General features: G+C 57.7%; 1 protein-coding gene across 3 annotated transcripts in view; it reads left to right on the top strand.

The window, feature by feature from the left end:
- The first annotated feature begins 295 nt into the window (after positions 1-295).
- MYOM3 (myomesin 3) overlaps positions 296-22,853 on the top strand; it is a 54,563-nt gene continuing 32,005 nt past the window's right edge. The window contains exons 1-14 of one of the 3 annotated variants that reach the window (XM_081817727.1): positions 296-314; positions 5,659-5,837; positions 6,166-6,246; positions 6,805-6,964; positions 7,709-7,866; positions 12,062-12,157; positions 13,956-14,044; positions 16,046-16,090; positions 16,735-16,875; positions 18,089-18,250; positions 18,895-19,036; positions 19,889-20,088; positions 20,839-20,892; positions 21,263-21,390. In XM_081817727.1, the coding sequence (XP_081673853.1) occupies positions 303-314; positions 5,659-5,837; positions 6,166-6,246; positions 6,805-6,964; positions 7,709-7,866; positions 12,062-12,157; positions 13,956-14,044; positions 16,046-16,090; positions 16,735-16,875; positions 18,089-18,250; positions 18,895-19,036; positions 19,889-20,088; positions 20,839-20,892; positions 21,263-21,390 (1,647 nt within the window). In that variant the 5' untranslated portion in view covers positions 296-302. Of the gene's footprint in view, positions 315-2,238; positions 2,388-5,658; positions 5,838-6,165; positions 6,247-6,804; positions 6,965-7,708; positions 7,867-12,061; positions 12,158-13,955; positions 14,045-16,045; positions 16,091-16,734; positions 16,876-18,088; positions 18,251-18,894; positions 19,037-19,888; positions 20,089-20,838; positions 20,893-21,262; positions 21,391-22,853 lie in introns of those variants that run through there. The other 2 variants (XM_081817728.1, XM_081817729.1) reach the window with 2 other exon arrangements.

Genomic DNA, 22,853 nt, shown 5'->3' with positions numbered 1-22,853 from the left:
AAGAACAGTCAGCGGAATTAACTGAGCGGGGAGAGGGACAGCGGGAGGGAGGGGAGAGAAGCAGGGAGAAAGGAGGTGTTGGGAGAAAGCACTGGGCCAGACAGCGCTCCCCTTGGCCACCAGGTGAAGCCCATTGGCCAAACACAATTCAGCTGCTGCCCGAACAAGTAGCGTGGAAGTTCAGGGTGTTGGGTACGTGAATTTAAACAACTGTCCTTAATGTTCATACATCCAGGGAAGGCAATAAAAGGGAGAAGAAGAGAAGAAAGGAGAAAAAGAAGGAAATATGGAGGGTATTAGCCATGATGAGCCAGGTACTGTACCAGGCAATTTATACATTTTAACCTCATTTGAATCTCGCAACCACTCTGCAGGATAGGTATTGATTCATTCATTCATTCATTCATTCATTCTTCAACAAGCATATATCAAGGGGCTGGTCGTATGCCAGGCACAGTTCTCGGGGCTAGCGATACAGTGGACAAGACAGGCAGGCGAGCTTCCTGTTGTTTCAGAACTTACCTCCAACTCACCAGTAAAGAAACTGAATTAGCCCAGAGAGGAGGCCAGGGTCCCTCCATTAGTGAGAGCAGGGGCCAGAGGTTGAGATTTAAGCCGAGGTTTGTGTAATTCCAGGTCTCACCTCTGCTCAGCCTCATGACCTGCGGAGTCGGCTGTGTGCACTTTAAGGCACATCCAGACCTCCCCGAGGCGATGCCCCAGTGAGGAGTGAGGGCATCCCTGGGGTGAATGGGAATCCCACACACAGAGGGAGGGTAGGCTCTCAGCATTTCTAGTGCTGCCGAGTTATCAGTGGAGTTCCCGTCTAGCAGGTGTCTGCGGGTAGCCAGGCATTCTGCACAGGCTTCACATTCCCTAATCGAATCTTCTCAGTCTCACTGCAAGGCCAGCATCGTTGAGCCCACTGTACAGATAACAGAGGTGGAATGGTGACGTGACTTACCCAAGGTCCTACAGCTAGTAAGTGGTGGCCCCTCCACCAGGCTGCCTTGAATGGGGTTACAGGACCAGTTTAAGTGTCTATCTCCTGCTGGTTTGGAAGCCCACACCACCCTGCTGTATGTACAAATTCACACTCACATCTCACGGAGAATGTATACATGTGGGTCTTGGAAAGCCCTTCTGAGGTTGGCTCGATACAAGATGGAAGAGAGACACCAAATGTTCTCCCCCAAGAGATGCTTTTAACACTGCCGCCAGGGAGGAAGGGGGACAAGCAGGAAAGCTTAAAAGGGGGTTTCAAATAGGGCAGGAGACTAAGATTTTAGCTGAAGAGCTCATTTGCATTCTCCCTCTCCCCCTCCCCCTTCCTCCCACTTTCTCTCTCTTTCTTGAGAGTAGGCCCTGAGATGTTAGGAAGAGTGACAGGCCTGGTGTTGCTGGCCCCCCTGAGACCCCAGGAGGAGGCGAGGGAGGGGAGCTGTGCTCTCTGGACCAGAGCTTGCACCCCCTTTCCTCAAACCTGCTCAACCCCTGAGACCTGGCTCAGGTGTACCTTCCTGATGGCATCCCCCCGCCCCCTGCGGTAACTGCCTGTCTCCCCACCTAAATTAAAACTTCCTCCACACCATGGGTGTTATTCCCTTCTGCCTGCAAAGGGTGGGTGTGAATGAACGTGGGGGGAAAAACTGAGGTACAGGAGGGGCTGTGGCAAAGGCTGGGAAGACGGAGCGGCCACACAGGAACCCCGAGAAATGCCGCCAGTGAAGGAAGAGGTAGCCCCCCCCTCCTGCCCAGGCCACGCCCCATACATACACAGGGCCTGGCATGAAAAGCAAGCTGCTTCCATTTTCGCCAGTGATATGGGACAAGCACCAAACACTCGTTTTAGGTCACATTCCTTCCACTGTCTTCACGAAGAGCGTCCAGCCTCGCAGTTCCACGGTTCACAGGGGGATCAGATCAGAGACTCTGGGTGTCTGCCCCAAGGTGCCAGTCAGAACCCCAGTAGCAGGGAGAACCACCCCGTATCTGCTTTCCCTCCAACCAGGCCTGAGCTGTCACCTTTCTACTTCAGTTGGGGGTGGGGGGGTGGGGTCTAGAATTGGGCAGAAGGGCTCACCCTGAGGGAAGGAGCCGTGTGCAGAGGCTGGGGTGGGGGTGGGGACGGCTCCACCTGTTGCTGCCGCCTGAGCCTGAGCGAGGCTGGCCTGACAGGACAGCCCCTCCTCTCTGCCCCCCCTTCCCCATAGTTCCCATCCATTGTCATCAACTGTCTCAGCGCTGCTATATTTAAGGCCCATGCAAGCTCCAGGATCACATTCTTCTCCCAGTCCCTGCTGAGCCCAGGGCAAGAAGAAGCCAAAGTCCCTCTCATCCTCTAGGATCTTCTCCCCAGAGACGCCTAAGTGGGTACAGCTGTTTCTGTGAGTCACCTCCAGGGATCGGGGTGGGGAGGGACACCTTCAGATAGTGAGACCCTCAGCTTTCCATTACGAAGTGGGGTGTGTGTGTGTGTGTGTTGGGGAAGGAGCCTGGAGGATTTGGAAAGAGAAAGTACACACGTACCTAGGTAGCACCCCAAGTGACAATGGGAGGGCACTCTGGCGACCCTTGCCCCCCTCACTGTTCTGTGTGGCCCTCGGTCATCTGTGCCGAGCCCTCTGGGATGTGAAAGCTGCTTGAGAGACGGTCGGGGACGCCTGCAAAGTGGAAGGGCCCGGGGTGAACTGGCAGGCCCGGCAGAGCGAGAGCAGCGCTGGCTGAGCCTGTTGGCCCACCGGGCAGCCAGGGAAACGGAGGAAGCCCTCAAGGCCTGAAGCTCAGGGCCAGGAGGGCACGCGTCCAGCCCGGGCTCACTGGCAGGAAACTGAGGCCCGGAGAGGGAAGGGGCGGCCTCAGCCGCTCTGTGGCAGGGTCAGAACTCTGGACTCAGAAGCTGGTGGAGCACGGCCGGCCCCTGGGACCCAGCTTTCCGTCCTCGGGCTCTGCCAGTCACTCAGCCGCTGTGCCCTTCTCTTTCCCTCCTGAGGAAGGGGCGAGGCCTCCCGGCCCCTGGTCTCTGGGGGTCTCTGGTCTCTGGGGGTGCCCGTCAGAGGGCCTGGTGGGAAAGCAGACCGGGGCTCGGGAGAAAAGGGGAGGCCATGCCGTGCGACCCACGGCCCAGGCCTTGTACCCCCGGCAGAGGGCAGGGGGGCAGGCCCACACCCCGCCGACCCCTCCCCACCGGACACACGCGGTGCTGCTCTCCCATTGCTGCTTAATCCTGAGCCTCAGTCAGTGCTTTAAAAAGACTTGCTGGCTCATCTGCTAAAGCTGGGGGGGTCTGGTTGCGGGAGGCCCAAGAGGTCAGGGATGGGTGCCAGTCACACACACACACACACGCACACGCACACACACCCCGCCACGGTGCTAATCAGGAACAGAGCATCCGGGGAAGCAAGCCAGCAGCTGACGCCAGGGAACGTTCCTCAGCTGCTGGGGCCAGGGCCAGGAGTCCCAGGAGAGCTGGGGGAGGGGGCCTCCCCACCTAGGTTGGTACCCAGAGCTGTCCTCTGGGGCTGTGAGGAAGGAGGCACAGAATGAGCATGGGCCAGTCATTCTCTGGGTGCAAGCAGACCCTGTTCCTCAGGAGGGGCCTGATGGGAAGCCCAAAGCGTAACTGCTCCGTTAATGTTTGGCTCAGGTCATCTGGAGGAGGCCAAGGAGGTTTGGGGGCAGCCTTTGGTCCCGGCTAACACTCTGCAGTAATCCAGATCACTGAAAGGGAACACGCTTTCAGGAACTAGAAGGGGTAAATGCCCACTGAGATTGCCCCTCAGGAGCCTGAGCCCCCTGACACCCCAGAACAGGCCCACCAGGCCAAGGTGCTCTGATGAGGTCAGCGGGCCCATCTGCCATGGCATGGACTTAGAGAAGCGGTCCTTCAGGGGCCGTGTGCACACCCAGGTCAGAAGACGACACACACACGTTCCGCCGCTGCCAGGAGGACCTTCAGGGAGGCTGGGGCCAGGGATGACCTCAGGTCTAAGCCCGGCAAGGACCCTCCCGGGTCAGAGGCCTGCCCCCCAGAACTCCCACCGGAAGGAAGTGTGGAAGCCACTCCAGGGATTCCACCAAGCGTCCTGAAGCCTCGGCATCAGAGGGGCCCTCAGAGACCAGTGGGGACACCAAGGCCCAGATCAGGGAAAGAACTTCGTGTGAGAGCCCAAACCAGCTCGATCCCGGGCCTCCCACTCTCCCCGCCTCTCCATATCCAGGGATTCACTCCCCGATCCCTGCGGCTCCTCCACACCAACTGAATCCAACCCTGACTGGGCACCACCTATGGCCCAGACCTGAGCCTCGGGAATACAAAGGGGGATCACTCCGTTGTGATCCCCTTATGAGAAGAAAGGCCCACTGTGTGCCCAGCCATAGCCAAGGCCTGGCCTTGAGTAGACATGTGTCATAGATGTCAAGAGAGCTCAGAGTCGGGGACCACTCATGGTCCCACCCCCAACCAGCTGGGTGACCTTGGGCAAGCACGTTCCCTCCTCATCTGTAAAACAGGATGATAATGGGCTGGCACACAGTAAACACTCACTGTTGTTACTTTTTTTTTTTTTTAAAGATTTTATTTATTTATTCACGAGAGACAGAGAGAGAGAGAGAGAGAGAGAGAAGCAGAGGGAGAAACAGGCTCCCAAGGAGCAGGGAGCCCGACGCGGGACTCGATCCCAGGACCCTGGGATCAAGACCTGAGCCGAAGGCAGACGCTTAACCATCTGAGCCACCCAGGCGCCCCTAACTGTTGTTACTTTTAATTCACTTATAGTCTTGTTGGAGAGGGAAGATGTCCAAATACGAAATAATTACATAGGAGGAGGTGTTTTCTGAATCAGAGCTAGACTTCGGAGTGCACACAGAAAAGCATAAAAAGGATTAAAGGAGGGAAAATTCTAGGCGGCTGGTAGTTTTTCGGCAGGGTTACTTAGAAAAACCATGCTAATGTCTAATACTTCCACGGCACTTCCTGTGCTCCAAGCACTCTTCCAACCTTGACAACCACCCCAGAAAGCCAGTAGACCCATTTTACAGGTGAGGAAACTAAGTCACAGAGTCTCGCCCAAGGGCACACACTTATAAGCTGGAATGAGAAGCGGGACCACGCCCAGAGTCTCCGCGCCCCACCGTTGCGCTAACTGAGGCAGTCTCTGCTTGGGCTGTGGAGCCTGAGTGGGGCTAAGCAGGCCAGAAGGAGGGAAAGGTTTCCCTCAGAATAGCAACCAGTGCAGGCAAAAGCTCAGAGGTAGGGCTGGGTGGGCATGCGCAGGAGGAGGGAGGACATCTGCCCATTTGAGTCAGAAAGCCCTTGGACACCACAGTGTTGGATCGCTCATCACCTGAGAAGCGAAGGCCCAGAGAAGGGAGGGCTTTGCCCAGGTGACGGGCAAGGTGAGGGCAGAGCTGCTCCCGATGTGGGGCTGCGCTCACGCAGCTGCAGGGTGCAAGGAGTGGTGCATTAGCCAGGCTCAGAGGGCGAAGCCTGCCTCTGTCCCGTTGGCCAGGTCCCTGCCGTCCCCGGCCTCCATGCTCCCGTCTGCTCCCTGGAGAGAGAACCCGCACCCCACAAGCCTCCCAGGGATGCCGAGAGGACCACATGGAGAAGGGGTGGCCAGATGCCTGGTAGAATGACCATGCACCTCGGCTTGGCAGGTTGTTGCTCTCGCAGCCATGACTCTGCCCCACAGCCCTGGAAATGTGGGGGAGCCCCGACCCCCCCAGGCCATGGAGGTCCACCGGCTGGAACACCGCCAGGAGGAGGAGCACAAGGAGGAGCGGCAGCACAGCCTGCACATGGGGTCCTCAGTGCGGAGGCGGACCTTCCGCAGCAGGTGGGATCATCAGGGACCCCACCCCGGCCACTGCCCTACCCCCTAGGGGTCCCCAGTCTGAGGGGGGAGGCATAGCCTGCTTTCTGGATAAGCCAGTCTGAGGTAAGAAGTACAGCACTGTCCTCTGGAGACCCTTCTTTCTGGAGAACCCGGTCTGAGGGCGGAGGCACAGCCCTGCTTTGTGGAGATCCCAGTCTGAGGGGGGAGGCACAGCCCTGCCCCTAGTGTCCTAAGACAGGTAGGTAGATGTTGCCTTAAGCTCAGGGACGCTGGGGCCAGATCCCCAGGCAATCCTGCACGAGCCATTAACTCCCTTTTCCTGGGGCAGCGAGCAAGACTATCAGTTCAGCGCCGCAGACTACGCCCTCGCAGCAGCCCTGGCCCTGACGGCCTCCTCCGAGACGTCTTGGTAAGTCAGGTGACCTTTTCAGAGACCACTGGGCTGAGAAAGGGCCATCCTGTCCAGTCCCTTGCCTCTGCTAGGCTCCCACACTGGACTTACAGAATCTGCCCAAAGTTACACATCTAGCACAAGGGCCCAGACCACTCTCTGGCTGGGTCCCCAGGCAGTAGTGAGGGACCATCCCCAAGGGAGAGGGTGGGGGGTCCACCCTTCGCCGAGGGGCTTCGCGGGAGAGCAGGGGGAGCCCGCGTCCTGGGTTAGAAGGCCGGGTCCTGGCCAGTTTGAAGCAAGTCTCTGCCCTGTAAAATAGGGGGACTATTCCTGTCCACTTGGTCGTCATGAAGACAAGACGGACAAAGACTTTGTGAAAGGGCCTTAGGAACTATATCCATAGTACTTATTATGCACCTACTGTAAGCAGGGCCCATTCGGGTATTTTGGAGGCAAGAGAGGCTTAAAAGCTGCTCTGGTCCTCAAGAACCTTAAAGTGCAGCGGGCAATGCGGGTGGGGGGGGGGCGGGCGGCCCCGGCTGGGGCGCCCCCACGACCCCCTCTGCCGCGCAGGGAGTCCCAGCTGAGGCGCCAGACCTCCGCCGTGGAGCTGGAGGAGCGGGGGCAGAAGCGAGTGGGCTTCGGCAACGACTTCGAGAGGACCGAGATCGCCTTCCTGCGGACCCAGTGGCTACTGCGCCAGAGACGCGACCGGAAGGCGCTGAGGCGGCGGGTGAGGGCGTCTGGGGACCTGCCACCCGTCACGGGCCGCCCACCTCAGCTGCCGTCTCCTCTAGAGGCGGCCGGACATCCCAGCCAGAGTCCAGGCCCTGGTCTGGGATGGGGTCCCCCTGCCGGCGTCCCCGCCCTCCTGCTGTGTGACCTTGGGCAAGCAGCTTACCCTTCCTGAGCCTCGGTTTTGTCACCCGCAAAACACATGTGTGTGGTGTACCGACTCTCGGGGCTGAGGTGGGGATTAGACCAGACGGGGCTTGTGAAATGACCTTCCCAGAAGAGCCTCAGGAAACGCTATTCCTGACAAACGTCAGGGGTCTGAAGCCGCCCTCCGTGCCCCCCTCCCCGGGGCAGGAGAGCATAGCTAACACTCACGTGGGCTTTCTCAGTGCCCATGATTCTTCACGTACTAACTCATTTAATCCTCACCACAAGCCCCTCACCAGAGGAAGGTGGGGGAATAGAATTATCATCCCCATTTTACAGATAAGGAAACTGAGGGCTTGCCTACGGTCTCACAGGTAGGAAGTGGCAGAATCTGGCCTTGACCCCTGAGCCAGTTGCTCCAAAGCCCATGTCCTGCCCTCTGTGCCACCTTGCCGCTCAGTTAGGGGAAGGGGGGGGCTCCAGCCCATGGGGGTCTGACTCCAGAGCCTGAGGGTCAGGGGGGACGCTGACAGCAAAGATGGGGAGACGTGATTGCCCTGGCTCATGGGAGTCACAGACCCCCTCCCACCTCCAGATGGAGGAGAAGTTTCGGGAGGCCAAGGAGCTGAGGGAGCTGTGTTCCGGCCGGGGGCCCTGGTTCTGGATCCCACTGCGCTCCCACGCCGTCTGGGAGCACACCACAGTGCTGCTGACCTGTACTGTCCAGGCTTCGCCTCCGCCCCAGGTCACCTGGTAAGCCGCTGGGGCAGGAGAGAAGGGGTCCCCACCCTGCCTCCGGGCCCTGAGCCTCCAGGGTTAAATGAGTGCGAGTTCTTTGCAGCCCAGCCCGTCCCCTTCTCCGAGCCTGCTTCCTCCGCCAGAAGTTCTCGCTGCCTTAGAAAAGCTGCAACCACACAGACCCTGAGCTCTGCCCACCCCCCAGAGAGAGCAGCAGCTGCTGCGAGGCTCGGCTGAGTTATTCTTAGCCTCCTCCCCGCCAGCCTGGGGCAGGAAGACGGGGCCACTGGAGAGCCAGCACTTGTAAAAATCCGATTCTGGGGGCAGAAGGCAGCTGCTCTGAGCTGGGCGTTGGAAGATGATGGTGGGAGGCAGGGCAGGGGGCCGAGGAGCAGGACGGGAGGTGGGGAGGGCGGGGGGCCCCCAGTGAGGACCTCAGACCTGGAGTGGGAGCCCTGTGTCCAGACCTAGCTCTCTCTACTAACGCACGCCTCAGCCTCTCTGGTCCTGCTTCCGGTTTCCCGTTCTGTAAAACGGGTTGAAGGCCTCCTGCCCAGCCTGCATGTGGTGAGGATTTAATGCCCCAACTACACGGAAACCTCAGAGCTTGAAAGGTGCCGGGAAAGAAGACACCATTCCTGGGAGCATAACCATAGCAGAAGTCTAGGCCTTGCTGGCCGAGGGGATAGGAAGGGAGGGGAGGGGAGGTGGCAGGGGTCTCCTGTATGGGCTGGAGGTGGGGGCGGGCATGGCAGCCGCCGGGCTCTCAGTCCTACCAGAGGGAGGCCTGTCGTTCATTCGGCTGAGCCACTGTTTACGGAGCTCCCTCTGGGTCTTAGACCCGGGGTCAGGCATGCTGGGGGACAAGGAAAGGATTTCAACAAATAGTTACCAGGAGTGTAATCTGCCCCAGGCCCAGACTCAGGCACTGAGGCAGACATAATCTCGCCTCAGAGAACTCTCAGCCCAGAAGAGAAATGTCAACATACAGAGAAGTATATTCATGGGTGCAATTTGAAATACAAGAGTAAAGATGAAGACAGTGAGGTGGCTGCCTCCCCCCAGGAGGATCCAGGAAGGTTCTCAGAGGAGGCGACACATAAGCCAGATCTTGAGGGTGAATAAGGCCATAGTCTAGTAGGGGAGAGAGGATAAGCACACAAGTGACCGAGATCACAAAGGAAAAAGCAGCATCTTATCCTTGAACTCACTTTTCCTGACCCACCAGTTTTTTCTCATTTGAGCCGTGGGGCCACCCATGGCTCAGAGAGGTAGTATGACTTGTCTAAGGTCACACAGCCAGTTTGAATCCGAATGCAAACTTGGGTCTCTCGCCTCCCAGCCATAGGTGTTCCTACCGGGCTAGAGAATAGGAAAGTGATCGTTGGGGTTGTTCTTCCTTGAGGCACACGTAATGCCTCAGAAGTCAGAGGCAGAGAAAGCACTTAGGCCAGGAGCAATCAGGAGAGGCATGGAGGGAGCTGGCAATCGGGGCTGGTCATTGCCAGATGACATTCATTCACGAAAGTGTGCCAGGACCTGGAATTCGTGCTGGGCGCTGGATTCCTGTGGGCACCGAGGCAGTCCCTGCCTGCAAGTGGCTGCTCAGGTAGGAGGACTGCTCCTGCCTGCTGGCCTGGGCTGAGGAGGGGTCAGTACCTCAGCTGTCCTGCCTGGCGGCCAAGCCCTGCCCTGCCCTGCCCTGCCCTGGCACGGGAGGCCCACAGCTAGGGCATTCCAGGGAGCCTCTCAGGGAAGACACTCCTATCCACCCTGCCAGCAATGTTGCCACAACAGGGAGCTGAGCATGGCCAGTGGTAGAAGCAAGGCCAGGCCCACCTCCAGCGGGTGCGACGCAGGTGGCCGCCGGTGCTCCTGGTTTTGGGGATCCGGTTTTCCGCCATTGGTCGCTTTGGGCAGGGCCTCGTACTGCCCTGGGGTTGGCCTCCAGGGCTATGTCCAGGTCCTGGCAGACACCCTCCCCCAGGTCAAGAGGAAGATCCCGGCGCACCCAGGCTTGTCAGGCGAGTACGTTCATTCAGCAATTATTGAGCACTTCCTGAATGCAGGGGCAACAACAGGACAAGCTCGGCAAGGCCCAGTCTGGCCATGTTTATGCTGCAGAAGTGGGCCCTGGCCATGATTCTATCTGATACCGGAATCAGTCTCCCAGGTCCAGCAGCCTTAAAAAGTAAAATCCCGTACGGAAATATGTGAAGAAAAAACATTTAGATAAATCATGAAAATCTCACTCTTTTATGAGGGGCTCTCTGAGCCAGGCTCTGGGCTGGGCGCCTCGCCTCTGTTGTCTGACTTAATGCTGGTTTATGACTGGCTGTCACTTAGGGTCACCTGCACAGCCTGGGTCTTCAAGGGGCTGTCGTTGAGGCAGGAGCCCGGGCCCAGAGAAGGGGCAAGATGAACACTGAGGTCTCTGGCTGTCCGGGGCCTTGCCCAGAGCTGCTGCTTTTTTCTTGGAAAGTTGGAAGCTGGCCAGGCTGAGGTGTCTGGAATGTTCCTCATAGGTGGGGGCCGGGCCTGGGGTGTGGGTGTGGCACTGTTTGGTTGCCATGGACACAAACAGGGTGTGGGGGGAGCCGAGCCCCAGGAAGGAGATGCACTGAGCCTGGGGCGCCCTCTCTCAGCTGTGGCCTCCTCTTCGACCTCAAACACCTGGGGCTGACTATCCATGCAACAGCCTCATGGACACAGAGACCCAGAGAGGGGGACTGACTTGCCCAAGGTCACACAGCAAGGTGCATCAAGAACCCAGGCCTCCCAGGCTTCACAGACTTTCACTCGCCAGCCGTAACTCCTTAGACCTCCAAACCCCAGCAAGAGGCTGTGGACAGAGCCCCACCCCCAGAAGTTCTGACTCCAGAATGATCTGGGATGCAGCCCGTGTATGGAGATTTTCTTAATGGCTTTAATAAGACAGAAGTTTATTTTTCTTCCGTCTGCATGCCTGAGGTAGACAGGGTGGGGCAGCTTCAGTGACTCCGCTCACAGACTCCTCAGGGACTCAGGCCTGCTCTCCTCACTGCTGGAGGGCACAGCCCCGGGGTTCCTGGTACGAGATGGCAGCTGTCTGGGCCACGTTCTTGCCGTAGCATGGAGGGAACCATGACATAAAAGGGGGTAAAGGCTCATTAATAGCAGCCACATGGCACTTGTACTTACTCTCTGTTGACAAGTCTTAGTCACTTGGCCACACCTAGTAGAAAGAGAGGGCAGAGGGCGCCTGGGTGGCTCAGTTGGTTAAGCGACTGCCTTCGGCTCAGGTCATGATCCTGGAGTCCCTGGATCGAGTCCCGCATCGGGCTCCCTGCTTGGCAGGGAGTCTGCTTCTTCCTCTGACCCTCCCCCCTCTCATGTGCTCTCTCTTATTCTCTCTCTCTCAAAAATAAAATAAATAAAATCTTTAAGAAAAAAAAAAAGAAAGAAAAGAAAGAGAGGGCAGGAAACCGGTTACACACGGGGTGGCTCAGTGATGAATCTTGCTCCTTTAGAATAAGAGGGAGGGGCACCTGGGCTTAGGCGGTTAAGCGTCATGCTCTTGATCTCAGCTCAGGTCTTGATCTCAGGGTCTTGAGTTCAAGCCCTGTGTTGGGCTCCACACCCAACATGGAGCCAACTTAAAAAAAAAAAAAGAAAGAAAAAGAATAAGAGCGAATGGCTATTGGAGACCAATGAACAGCTTCTGATACAAATTTCCAAAGTCTTCTGTTCAAAATCCCAGCATGGAGACTTTGAAAGCTTTCTCCAGGGACTCCAACGAGAGCCAAGATAAAGAACTGCCCTCCTGAGAGGTTGACAAGGGAGGAAGAATGGGGTACCTTCCGTGGCAACCCCCTCAGAGAGGAGGGCCCTGGGGGCAGCTACCCCTCATTACAGGCTCCGTCTTCCCTGCCCCCACCAACAGCCCAGAAGGAGAATGAACCTTTGAGCACCGACAGTGTTCGGGGCACCAGAGAAAAGCTTTACATATCTTATCCCATTGGACTGTCACAGCAACCTTATGAGGTCAGTGCTCTTACTACTCCCATTTCACAGATGAGGACAACTGAGGTTCAGAACAGTGAAAGTGCTGCCTTGCGTCACATAGGCAAGTAAACAGCACAAAGCTGAGGTTGGAATCCAGGTCTGAGAGCCTCTGGGTCCTTTCCCCTCAGAGCCACACTGCCTGCCACAGACCACTGTGTCCCCACAGGTACAAAAATGACATGCGAATCGATCCCCGCCTCTTTCCCGCCGGAAAGTACCGAATCACCAACAACTATGGGCTGCTGACGCTGGAGATTAGGAGGTGAGACTGTGGCCCCTAGGGAGACCCATGACCCCCCCCCCGGGGTTCCAACACCCCCGAAGCCAGAGCAGGGTTTCAAATCCTTATTAACTGAGTCAGCCTCATCTTCAGAAGAACCTGGGGTGCTTATTAAAACACTGATTCATGAGATGGGCCCTCCGCTTGCCTCCAGAGAGTCAGGTTAAGTGGGTCTTATTCTAAAATGGGGCCTGGAAATCGGTATTTAACAGACACTCCCATGTCATTCCGATGCCTTGGAATACACGAGGGGAAATTTGGAGTCAAAGGCCAGATGGATGGGCTAGAAATGCTGGGAGTGCTCCTTGCAGGGGAGAGAAAACACATGGACACGTGCGTACTCACACACACACACAGACACACACAGGCATGAGTGCAAGGGGAAGTGGTTGGAGGGGAGAGAGTTAGATGGGCCCGTCAGGAGATGGTGAGTCTTAAGCATGGTTTGAAGGCAGAAGCAGTGGGGCACCTGGGTGGCTCAGGCAGTTGAGCATCTGACTCTTGATATGGGCTCGGGTCTTGATCTCAGGGTCGTGAGTTCAAGCCCCACATTGGGTGTGGAGCCTATTTAAGAAAAAAAAAAAAAAAATGAAGGGAGAAGCAGCATGCATGGAGGGCGGGCACCAGGGGATCTGAGCACAATCCCCGCCAGAGCACACATTACAGCTCGCATGAGCCGTCACGTGCTGAATTCCTGCCAGTGCCAAGCCCTGTGTGAGGAGTGACACGCACATGATTGATGATGCCCACCACCGTTCTTTCAGGGAAGCCTTGTCCATGGTACAGGAGAGGAAACCCAGGCTCTAAAAGATGAAGGGTCTTGCACGGCTTGTGCAGGGCAGGGCCTGGGTTTGAGGCTGTTCTCTCCACCTGGGTTCTTTCCAGTATGGCAATCCCTCCATCTCAACCAATTTGGGCTTCAGAGACACAAACCTGGACAGGACATTGATCCTACCCTCCAGAAGCAAAGTGGGGAGACGTGGACATAAGTATCTGACCACACAATTGCACAAAGGGCGGTGCCTATGGGCTGGACAGTCAGGGAAGGCATGCAGGGTCAAGGTTGCTTGGAGGGGCAGGTGGGACTGGTGCTTGAAGCAAGAGGGATTCCTACCCTGAGCAGCCAGGGTAAGAGCAGGGATACCAAGGAGCCTCTCTGCTTGCTGATGGGGCCAGACGTGCCACATCCCTCCAACAACTCTCGTGGTCCCCAGCGTGGCCCTGGAATGGAGCCAGCCCAAGCCCTGGGAATGAGACAGGGTTGTCCTGACTAGTGACGAGACCCAGGGCTGAGATTGAGAACACCTGGGCATCCGGCCCAGTTCAGGCACAGACTGGCAGTCGAGCCCCACTCCTGCTCCAGGATTCTGATTTGGAGGTGTTGACAGGGCAGGAGGCTATGCCTGCGAGACAGCTTGTCACCTTGAAGCTGGGTTGAATTCGGGGTGCTGTGTGACTCTGGGCAAATCGCTTAACCTGTCTGATCCTACCGAGTCAGTACTAACGATCATATTTTCACAGTACTTTCACCTGAGTTGGGTCAGCCTGGTGTTATGTCCCTAGTTCAGAAAAGGACACTGAGGCACAGCAAAGGGCAGTGGCCGGCCCAAAGGCACACAGCTTTTTCAGAGGTGGGGCCTGAGCTAAAGCCTAAAGTCTCCCCCCACCCCGAAGCCCTCATGGGCATGCCTGCCTCTCCCCACCCCGCCCCGACACGTGGGGACTGGAGTTTCCCATGGAGCCCAGCAGTCTTGGGGGGCACTTCCTCTCTCCTTTTCAGATGCACCCTTGAGGATGCAGCCACCTACACGGTGATGATGAAGAACACCTATGGCCAGGCCTCGTCCTTCGCCAAAGTCCTTGTCCGAAGTAAGTACTCCCGCTCCCACCAGCCAGGCCCACTGCTCACTGCTCCCACAGTGAGCAGATGAGGACGTGCGTCCGCACGCAGACGTGAGGGAGGCCCCTTGACGCAGGGGTGTTGGGCCTGGGATCGGGTGACCAAGACAGCCACAGAGACTCACTTCCCTGGGGCCTGCAGAGCAAGGGAGAGTCGCCTCCCTCAGACTGTAGATCCTATACAATTACCTCCGAAGAGCGTGCTCATCTCGTCGGGTTGGGCTTGGGGTGGGTCTGGATCCAGCTCAGGGGCCCCGGGACGGTGGCCCGGCCCTGCCAGCCCTGCTGAGGGGTCCTCAGGGGGAAAGGCTGAGCCCTACCAACTCCCCTCTGGGCCTCACTGCCCCATTTGGGTGCTGGTGTTTATTTGCCGTTGGTGCAATTCCTGACTGGTGTGATTCCCGATCCTGGAGGTTCCCCCAGGGGCACCTGAGATGAGAGCATAAGGCAGGGGAGACACTCAGGAGTCAGCCAGACCCATGTCCACATGCTGGCTCTGCCTCTGACCGGCTGTGGGAGCCTGGGCCACCTCACTTCACTTCTCTGAGCCTCCTCGTCTGTAAAGGGGGACTCCTCCCACCTCGCTCAGGTGCTCTGGTTGATTAAATGAGATGGTAGAGGTAAAGCTTGGCGTGTAGTAGACTTAGGGAAGCCATGGCTCTCTGTCCCCCGCACCATGACCAGGGTGGAGCCTAGCCAGGAGGCCACACCTCTGGGCCCAGGAGAGTGCTGCCTTGTCCTCGGGGCCCCTGAGAGAGAGGTTGCGTATGCACACACTCACACACACACGCACACACACACAAACACACTCACACACACTCCCTGGTCAACAGACAGGCTGGCATCCAGCCCGCTCCCTGCCTCTCACCAGACCTTGTTAAACTGTCCTTCACACTCCTCTCCATCCCCCTGCCCTGTTCCCCAAATAGCTCTTGGGAGGCAGCTGTCCCCTCTGCCAGTCCGGCTCTCTGTGGAATTTGAGCTGTCCTTATAGGCTGTGCCTAGATTCAAGCCCAAGGTCAAGCATCAGGGCCCTGCCTCCCTCTGTCCACCCATCCTTCCCATCCCTTCTTCCAGACCCCCATCCCTCTCTCCACCAAGGCCAGCAACTCTGAGATCCACTCGGCTTCTTGGCCCCCAGACTCCAGCCAGGCTCCCACTAAGAGCATCCACTCACGGTCATCACCATCCCTCCCCTGCTCTCACCTCCATAGCAACTGATAGAAGGCCCTGGGTTGGGAGGCAGGAGGTCTGGGTTCTAATCCTGAGTCTTTCACTGACTTTGTGTGACTCTGGGCGGCCTCCCAGCCCCCTCCGGGCCTCACTCAGGAAGGGCCTTACCAGGGACCAGTCACATCATGGCTTCGGGCTGCTGGGGTACTAGCTGGGCGATTATGCCTCAGTTTCTTCATCTGTATGAGAGGATGATAATGGCACCAAAAGACAGGGTACTGGGAGGACTCTATGTGAGTTAATATGCGGCACGTGGTATGTCCCCTGTGAACGAGGGCTGTTATTATGCTCTGGTGGTCTGTGTCAACATCATCCTGGATGTCGCCCTTAAGCCCCCATCTTAATGTCAGCGCTGCCCTTCTCCTGCTGGCTATCCCTGAACCCACCAGAAATCCCATTCCGACCAGACTTGGCGTCTATGAAGACTATGTGATCCTGGCAGTGGGTCTGGGCAGAGGATGGAAACCACCATTTATTGAGCGCCGTGTGCCAGGCTCTGTCTGAGGGCTTAGTTCATGTGAACTCACTTATTCAGAACCCCACCATCAGGAGCGAGGAGCCACTGTCCCCACGTTACCGAGAAAGGAAGAGAGGCCCAGGGGGTGAAGGATCTTCCAGCAGCCAGAGGAGAACCCACCAATAGACCAGGACTCAAACCCACAGCCAAGCCCCCGCCTCTAATCTATTAGGGACGTGAGGTCTGAACCTTCTCAAACTCCATTTGCCTTGGGCTTTCAGCTTACGTGGGGAAGGACGCTGGCTTCGATTCGGAGATCTTTAAAAGTAAGGAGGCTCAGGGAGGGACAGCCTTCGGGGAGGAGGGTGTCTGGGTTCCTCGTCCTACCGTCCACAGCCCCCTTTAGAATATCATCCATCCATTGCCCACAAAGGTATGTCATTGCCTGTGAGCTGTTCATCCTTGCAGACTGACTAGTGGGGGCCCCCCGGCACCCCAGAGCTGCCCCCAGCTGCCGAGCTAGCCAGGGGCCAAAACTGAGTGAGAAAGGCAAAGCCAAACAGACAAAGGACGTGGCCTTTGGTACCTGCTATTCTGGCTCATCTGATCCCACTTAGATAAGTCTCGGCCCCGCCCATACTTCCTGGTTAAGACCACCCCCAGGGGGCGCCTGGGTGGCTCAGTCACTAAGCGGCTGCCTTCGGCTCAGGTTGTGGTCCCAGGGTCCTGGAATCGAGCCCCGCATCAGGCTCCCTGCTCGGCGGAGAGCCTGCTTCTCCCTCTCCCTCTCTCTGCTGCTCTGCCTACTTGTGCTCTCTCTCTCTGTGTTAAACAAACAAATAAAAATCTTAAAAAAAAAAAAAAGACCACCCCCGGGAACTATGAATCCTGACTCAGAAGAGTGGGGATGTCCCAGGCTAGGCTGGTGGCCTCCAAAGACTGCTGCCCTAACTTCTCCTCCCACCCCCAGGACTGATGCTTGGCCCCAACGTGGAATTCACTTCGGTGCTGAAGCCAGTCTTTGCCCGAGAGAAGGAGCCCTTCTCCCTGTCCTGCTTATTCTCGGAAGACGTGTTAGATGCTGAGCAGAACATCCAGTGGCGCCGAGATGGTGAGGCCCCCCTGTCCTGGTCCCCAGTCTTCAGGGACAGAGATGGAAGCCAGAGAGGGACCAGAGCGTTGGCTCCACCCCAGCCCTGGGTCCCTGGGTCAATGGAGAAAGAAACTCGGCTATGCCCCTCCCCAGGTATAAGCTGAGTAATGAGTGCCGAAGAAAACAGGAGCCCAGCCAGGTGCATTCAGACCAGGTCACCCTACAAAGGTCACCAAGCCCCTGTGGGTGCCAGGCCCTGTGCTGGGTGCCCGGGCGGGGATAGACAGATGTGCATGAACGCAAGGGGCTCTTCATCTGGGAGGCGGGAGGAAGCCAAGGCACAGTCGCAGCCGCCGCCCATTGACAGCCAGGGAGGAGACGGATGGCTGAACCTCCTTCCCCACCTGTGACCAGGCCTGCAGCCCAAGGACAAGGAGCAGAGCAGCCGGCAAGCACCCCCAGGGAGGCCGCACCTGCTGGGGGCGGGGGGCGGGGCAGAAGAGCGGAAAAGCCAGAAGGAGAGACAGTTGCCATAAGCCTGAGATGTCTTCCCAAGCCTGTAGATCTTCCAGAATGGAGGTCCTGGCAGGAGGGAGGAACACAGAGCAGGTTGGCCCCACAGTGTGGCCTCAGGGGAGGACCCACTCCCTGAGCCCCAGAGCCCGTTCACTGAGTCCCCATCCCTCTCACTGAGGTCACACTGCTGAGTCCCCACTCTCCTCACTGGCCCCCACCTCCCTCAACGAGCCCTTTACCCTCCTCACGGACACCCCAACTCCCTCAGCGAGCCCCCAGCCCCTTTCCTGAGCCTCCATGCCTTCAGCAAGCCCCCACTCCCTTCATTGAGCTCACAATCCCCAGCCACGGAGCCCCCAACACCCACAGTGAGCCCCCAGCCCCCGCGCAGAGACACTGACCCTCACAAAGGGGCCCACCTCTCTTTTTCCCACTTTCCCACAGCACCTCCAACTCCTCACTGGGCCACTGACCACTTCCTTAGATGCTCATTCCCATGTTGAGCCACCAACCCCTTCCCTGGACCCTGCCCCACTCCCCAAGCCTTCAGCAGAGGAGAATTCAGGGCCACCCCCCCCAATTCCCCGGCTGAGCCTCAGGCTATAGCCACACCAGCCACACCAGCCACACCAGCCACGCCTCTGCCTAAACCCCCAGACCATCTAAAGGTTCACAGGTGAGGCCAGAGCTCACACTGGACCCCACCCCTCCTCAGGGAGACTACTGAGACCCTCAGGACGCCGGCAGATCCTCTACGCAGACCGCCAGGCATCCCTGAAGGTGTCCTGCGCCTACAAGGAGGATGAGGGGCTCTACACTGTCCAGGTCCCTTCCCCCTTTGGGCTCCAGGAGCAGAGCACCTATGTGTTCGTGAGAGGTGAGTGGGGGGTTGGAGGGTAGGAGGTGTAGCTGGAGCCCAGCAATCAGATTGGCTGTCGGACCTTTTGCAAGTTTCCCCGCCCTCTTGGGGCCTCAGTTTCCCTGTTATAAATTGGGGTGTTGAGTGAAGAGTCTCTAAGAATCCCTGTGGCATCCTATGGCCCTCCAATAGGACACCGCTTGAGTTCAGACTTACTAGGAGCTGGGGAGGGAGGGCTGAGAGTGGGCTGGGATGATTCTAGTACCTGGTGAGTTCTGCCTCTTGGTCTCTGAACTGATCTGGGTTCAAATCCTGGCTTTGCCACCCCACTAGCTGGTGACTTTGGGCAAGTCACTTTTCCTCTGAGACTCAGTTTTCCCATCCACTAAATGGAGGCATGCTACAGGGCTCAGAGATTAATTACACTGATCATTCAGGGGCGTAGAGTAGAATGGGCCCCTGATGATTGGTACTCTCACAGCCCCCCCCAGCTGCTATGGTTAAAAGGGAGGAGGCTATTGTTCAGGTCCTGGTCCTCAAGATCACAATTGAGCCCTGGAGGGGTGGGAGGGAGTGGGAGGGGTCAGTGGCCAAATAGACCCCAACTGGAAGAACCTTCTCCTCCCCGCCCTCCCTTCCTCAACCCCCACCCTGGGTCTCAGATGCAGCAGCCGAGAAGCCAGGGGCCCCAGGCTCCCCTCTGAATGTCCGATGCCTGAATGTGAACAGAGACTGCCTCATCCTGACCTGGACCCCACCCAGCGACACCCGGGGCAACCCCATCACTGGCTACTCCATCGAGCGGTGAGTCAGCCTCTCGAGTGGAAGAGCCCCCAGGGGAGAGCTCTGCCTGGTTGTGAGAATAAGAGTGGGGGGCCACAGGAAAGAGGGAGCCCCATGCCTAGCCTCAGACTGGGCATGAGGTAGACCAGGTCATATAATTTAGGGGCAAGAGAAAGGTATGCATGCCTCCAAATCTGTCACCTCCGATACCTGGAATTCCACCCCCGGAGTCAGCCCTCTGGACCCTGGGAGGGGCAAACATTAAGTGCTTGAAAGTGAGCACGAGTGGATATGTCCCTGAGTGACAGACAGAGACAGGACAACACTGACCGGAGGGACGGGGTGGGTGGGGGCCAGGACATCCCACCTCTTGCACAAGCTGCCAGCTCTCAGGCCCTAGCGTGAGGTGACACCTGATCCTGCCACTGAGGGGACTCACAGCAGGTCCTGGAGCTGCACGCCTAACCTCACTGAGTCCTTGCAATCCTATCCAGGGCAGCAGCGGACTCTTTAGTGCCCCATTCTACAGATGAGGGAACTGAGGTACATGGGGTGATGACTTTGCCCAGAGTCACATTGCTCTTCAGTGGTATGGCCAGGAGGGAGACCCCATGTGCCCACTGCCCCATCCAGCTGGCAGCGCGGGCCGGTGTACCACCTGAAGACAGTGGTACCCGGATGGCCCAGAGAGCCCCAGCTCTGAGGGAGTGGACAGCCCTGGGGTGAAATCCGAACTCTACCATTCACGAGCTTTTGAGTGGAGAACAGGACTCTAACTGGCAGCCTGGGGTGGAGGACTGGCCTTGGGAGGGGCTCAGACCCGGAAGGCGTGCGTCGGGGGCAGGGGCCGAAGCTGGGGCCTCTCTCCCGCAGGTGCCAGGGCGAGTCTGGGCAGTGGGTGCCCTGCCACGAGGCCCCCAGCGGGACCTGTCGGTGCCCTATCCAAGGCCTCCTCGAAGGCCAGAGCTATCGGTTCCGGGTGCGAGCCGTCAGCAGGGCAGGCAGGAGCCTCCCCTCCAAGGCATCAGAACTGGTTGTCACGGGCGACCCTGATGAAGCCCGGAGAAAGAAAGGTAAGTACAGAGGCCCTGAGGAACATTCTAGAGCATCAGTCAAGGCCCACTGAGGACCACCTCACGCAGGACACAGGTGGCACAGCCCCATTCCAAGCCCTATTCCCAGGGGAGTTGGGGGAGACACGGCAGAGCCCTCGGGAACTGCTAGTCGGATGAGGGAGACAGTCTCAGGAGCCCCTAGGCTGTTGCAGGAAGCACGGTGCTGTCCTTAGGAGCCCCTAGCCTGAGGGGGAAGGTACAACTAGTCTGACAGAAGAAACAAATCTGTCCACAGGAGATGCTAATCCGAGGGAGAACCACACCTTCTTCAGATGCCCTTAATCTGAAGGAGGAAAACAGCCCTGCCTCAGGAGCCCCGAGCCTGGGGGGACATGGGGGGCACCGCCCTTTCAGCCTTGAGGGGTCAGCCTGACGTGGGTTTGCCTCCCAGCTCCACCTTGCCCTAGGTATCTGACCCCAGGCACATCACTTCTCCTCTGTCCCCATTTGTCCCAAGAAGACAGAGCATCTCTCGGGGTCTAGAACAGCAGTGTTTCTTCCACTTTGGACCCCGGAGAATATGGGGGCTCAGAGAGCACCTGCCTGAGGTCACACAGTGAGGGGCCCAAAGGCCAGGACTGGGAAGAGGGTGAGGAACCAGTACCCAGAGTGGGCAGGTCCTACCCTGATCCCTCCTGGCCCAGCTGTCCCCCCACACACACCCTGCACCCCTACTTCTCCCCCAACATGGTCCATTCTCCACCCTAGAGATCTCCTTTGATCTGGGAAACAAGATCACAGTCAGCACAGATGATTTTGAAGGTACGTGTGAACCTCCTGACACTTTGCCTCAAGATTCCAGCCTCCTTTATGTTTCTGGAAACTTGGGGACACAAAGTGGCAGGGAGGCAGAAGGTGTCTGTGTGCGGGGTATGGGGAGATGAGGGCGGGTGAGGTCCATTTGGAGGCTAGGGTTCTCGGGTGACTGCCGCCCGTCTTACCGTGCCCCTTGTGGAGGAGGGAGCATGCTGGGGAAAGTTCTGGAGAAGACTTGACTTCTGGCCTTAACTCTGCCTGGCCTTGCTGGGTGACCCGGAGCAAGTCCCTGCCCCTCTCTGGGCCCATTTCCCCTTTATGAAATGAGGGGTCTCTGAGGGCTCACCCATCTCTGCTCCTCAATGACTGATTCCAGACTTTGTGACCATCCCCTCGCCCCCCACCAACGTCCACGCCAGCGAGATCTGTGATGCCTATGTGGTTCTGAGCTGGGAGGAGCCAAGGCCTCGGGGCAAAGCCCCCCTGACATACACCCTGGAGAAGGTACAGAGACCCCGAGGGCCCCAGCCCCAGGCTAGGCTAAAAAGCAGACATGCGGGCACACAGGACACGTGGGGGCACGGGGGCAGGGGCCAGCGCCAAGAGAGACAGAGACGAGAGAGAGAGGGAGGGAGAGAGAGACACGGCAGGCAGCATCCCTGGGGAGGTCTTCTGAGACTAGAAGAGAATCCGTGCCTGGAAGGGCTGACAATAGCCCTCCACAGGGGGCAGACCTTTTGAGGTGACCTCAGCCCCGTGAGGCCAGGGCCTGGCGGCAGCTCCTGAAACTCTTCATGAAAATGCACAGAATTAAGACACACAGAAAACAGTGACAACAGTGTGATCCACCATTTCCTGGGTACCTGCCCGCCCCCAGGTCTGGCTGGCATGGGGTCACGCATCGGGTCCAGCACCTCTTCCTGGCCACGGCCACGTTGGGAGGGTACCCACGAGCCAGGGTCACGGGCAGCAGCCGTCACCGGGCATGGGGGGCAGGGGCGGGCAGCCCTGGAGGCAGTTCCCGCCCCGATGGGGGGGGGCAGGTGTCTGTGGATGCGGGCCGCTCCTGCATGCGGGGTGGATTTCACAGTAGGGCAGGGGCAGCTGGCTGGGTGAGAAACAGCACGGTGTTAAGATCAACTCAAATCCTGACTTCTGCTGTGTAAGCCAGTTTCCCAAGCTCCCTGAGCCTCAGTTTCCTCCCTCAAATGGAGGATGAAATAAGATGCAGCACAGAGCCGGGCCAGCAGCTCTGGGCCTGTAAACGCGTCCCGAGGACACATTCTTGACTCCAACCCCCCTAAAGGAAGAGGCCAGGTTCACCTTCTCATTACTTGCTGTGCCCAGCGCGGGGCCTGGCACAGAGTAGGCAGACAGTACAGGGCTAGCGAAAGTTTCAGGGAGGAGTCTCTGCCTCTGGTTGTTCAAACGGGCCTCTCTTTGCACACTCACGGGTGATCCCATTTTCCCCACATAGGAAAGCCATAGACAGTTGAGGATTTGTTTCGTGAGGCTGTAGTGTGTCATGGGTAAAATGCTGGACTCTGACTGCCTGGGTTCAAATCTTGCCTCTGTTACATACTAGCTGTGTAACCTTGGGCCAGTTATTGAGCCTCTCTGTGCCTCAGTTTCTTCTTCTGTAAAATAGAGATAATAACCGTACACACCTCATAGAGCCACTATGAGGATCAATTAAAGCACCTAAGGACTTAGAATAGACCCTGGCACACAGTAGTGCTCAGCAATGTTCACTGGTTTTTTTTTTTTTTCATTCTTTTTTTTTTTTATTCTTATGTTAATCCCCATACATTACATCATTAGTTCTAGATGAAGTGTTCCATGATTCATTGTTCGTGCACAACACCCAGTGCTCCATGCAGAACGTGCCCTCCTCAATACCCACCACCAGGCCAACCCATCCTCCCACCCCCCTCCCCTCTAGAACCCTCAGTTTGTTTTTCAGAGTC

Source organism: Leptonychotes weddellii, chromosome 4 (genome assembly GCF_054177405.1).
Source record: "Leptonychotes weddellii isolate Sample4059 chromosome 4, ASM5417740v2, whole genome shotgun sequence".
Taxonomy (NCBI): Eukaryota; Metazoa; Chordata; class Mammalia; order Carnivora; family Phocidae; genus Leptonychotes; species Leptonychotes weddellii.
This window is presented reverse-complemented; position numbering and strand designations above follow the sequence as displayed.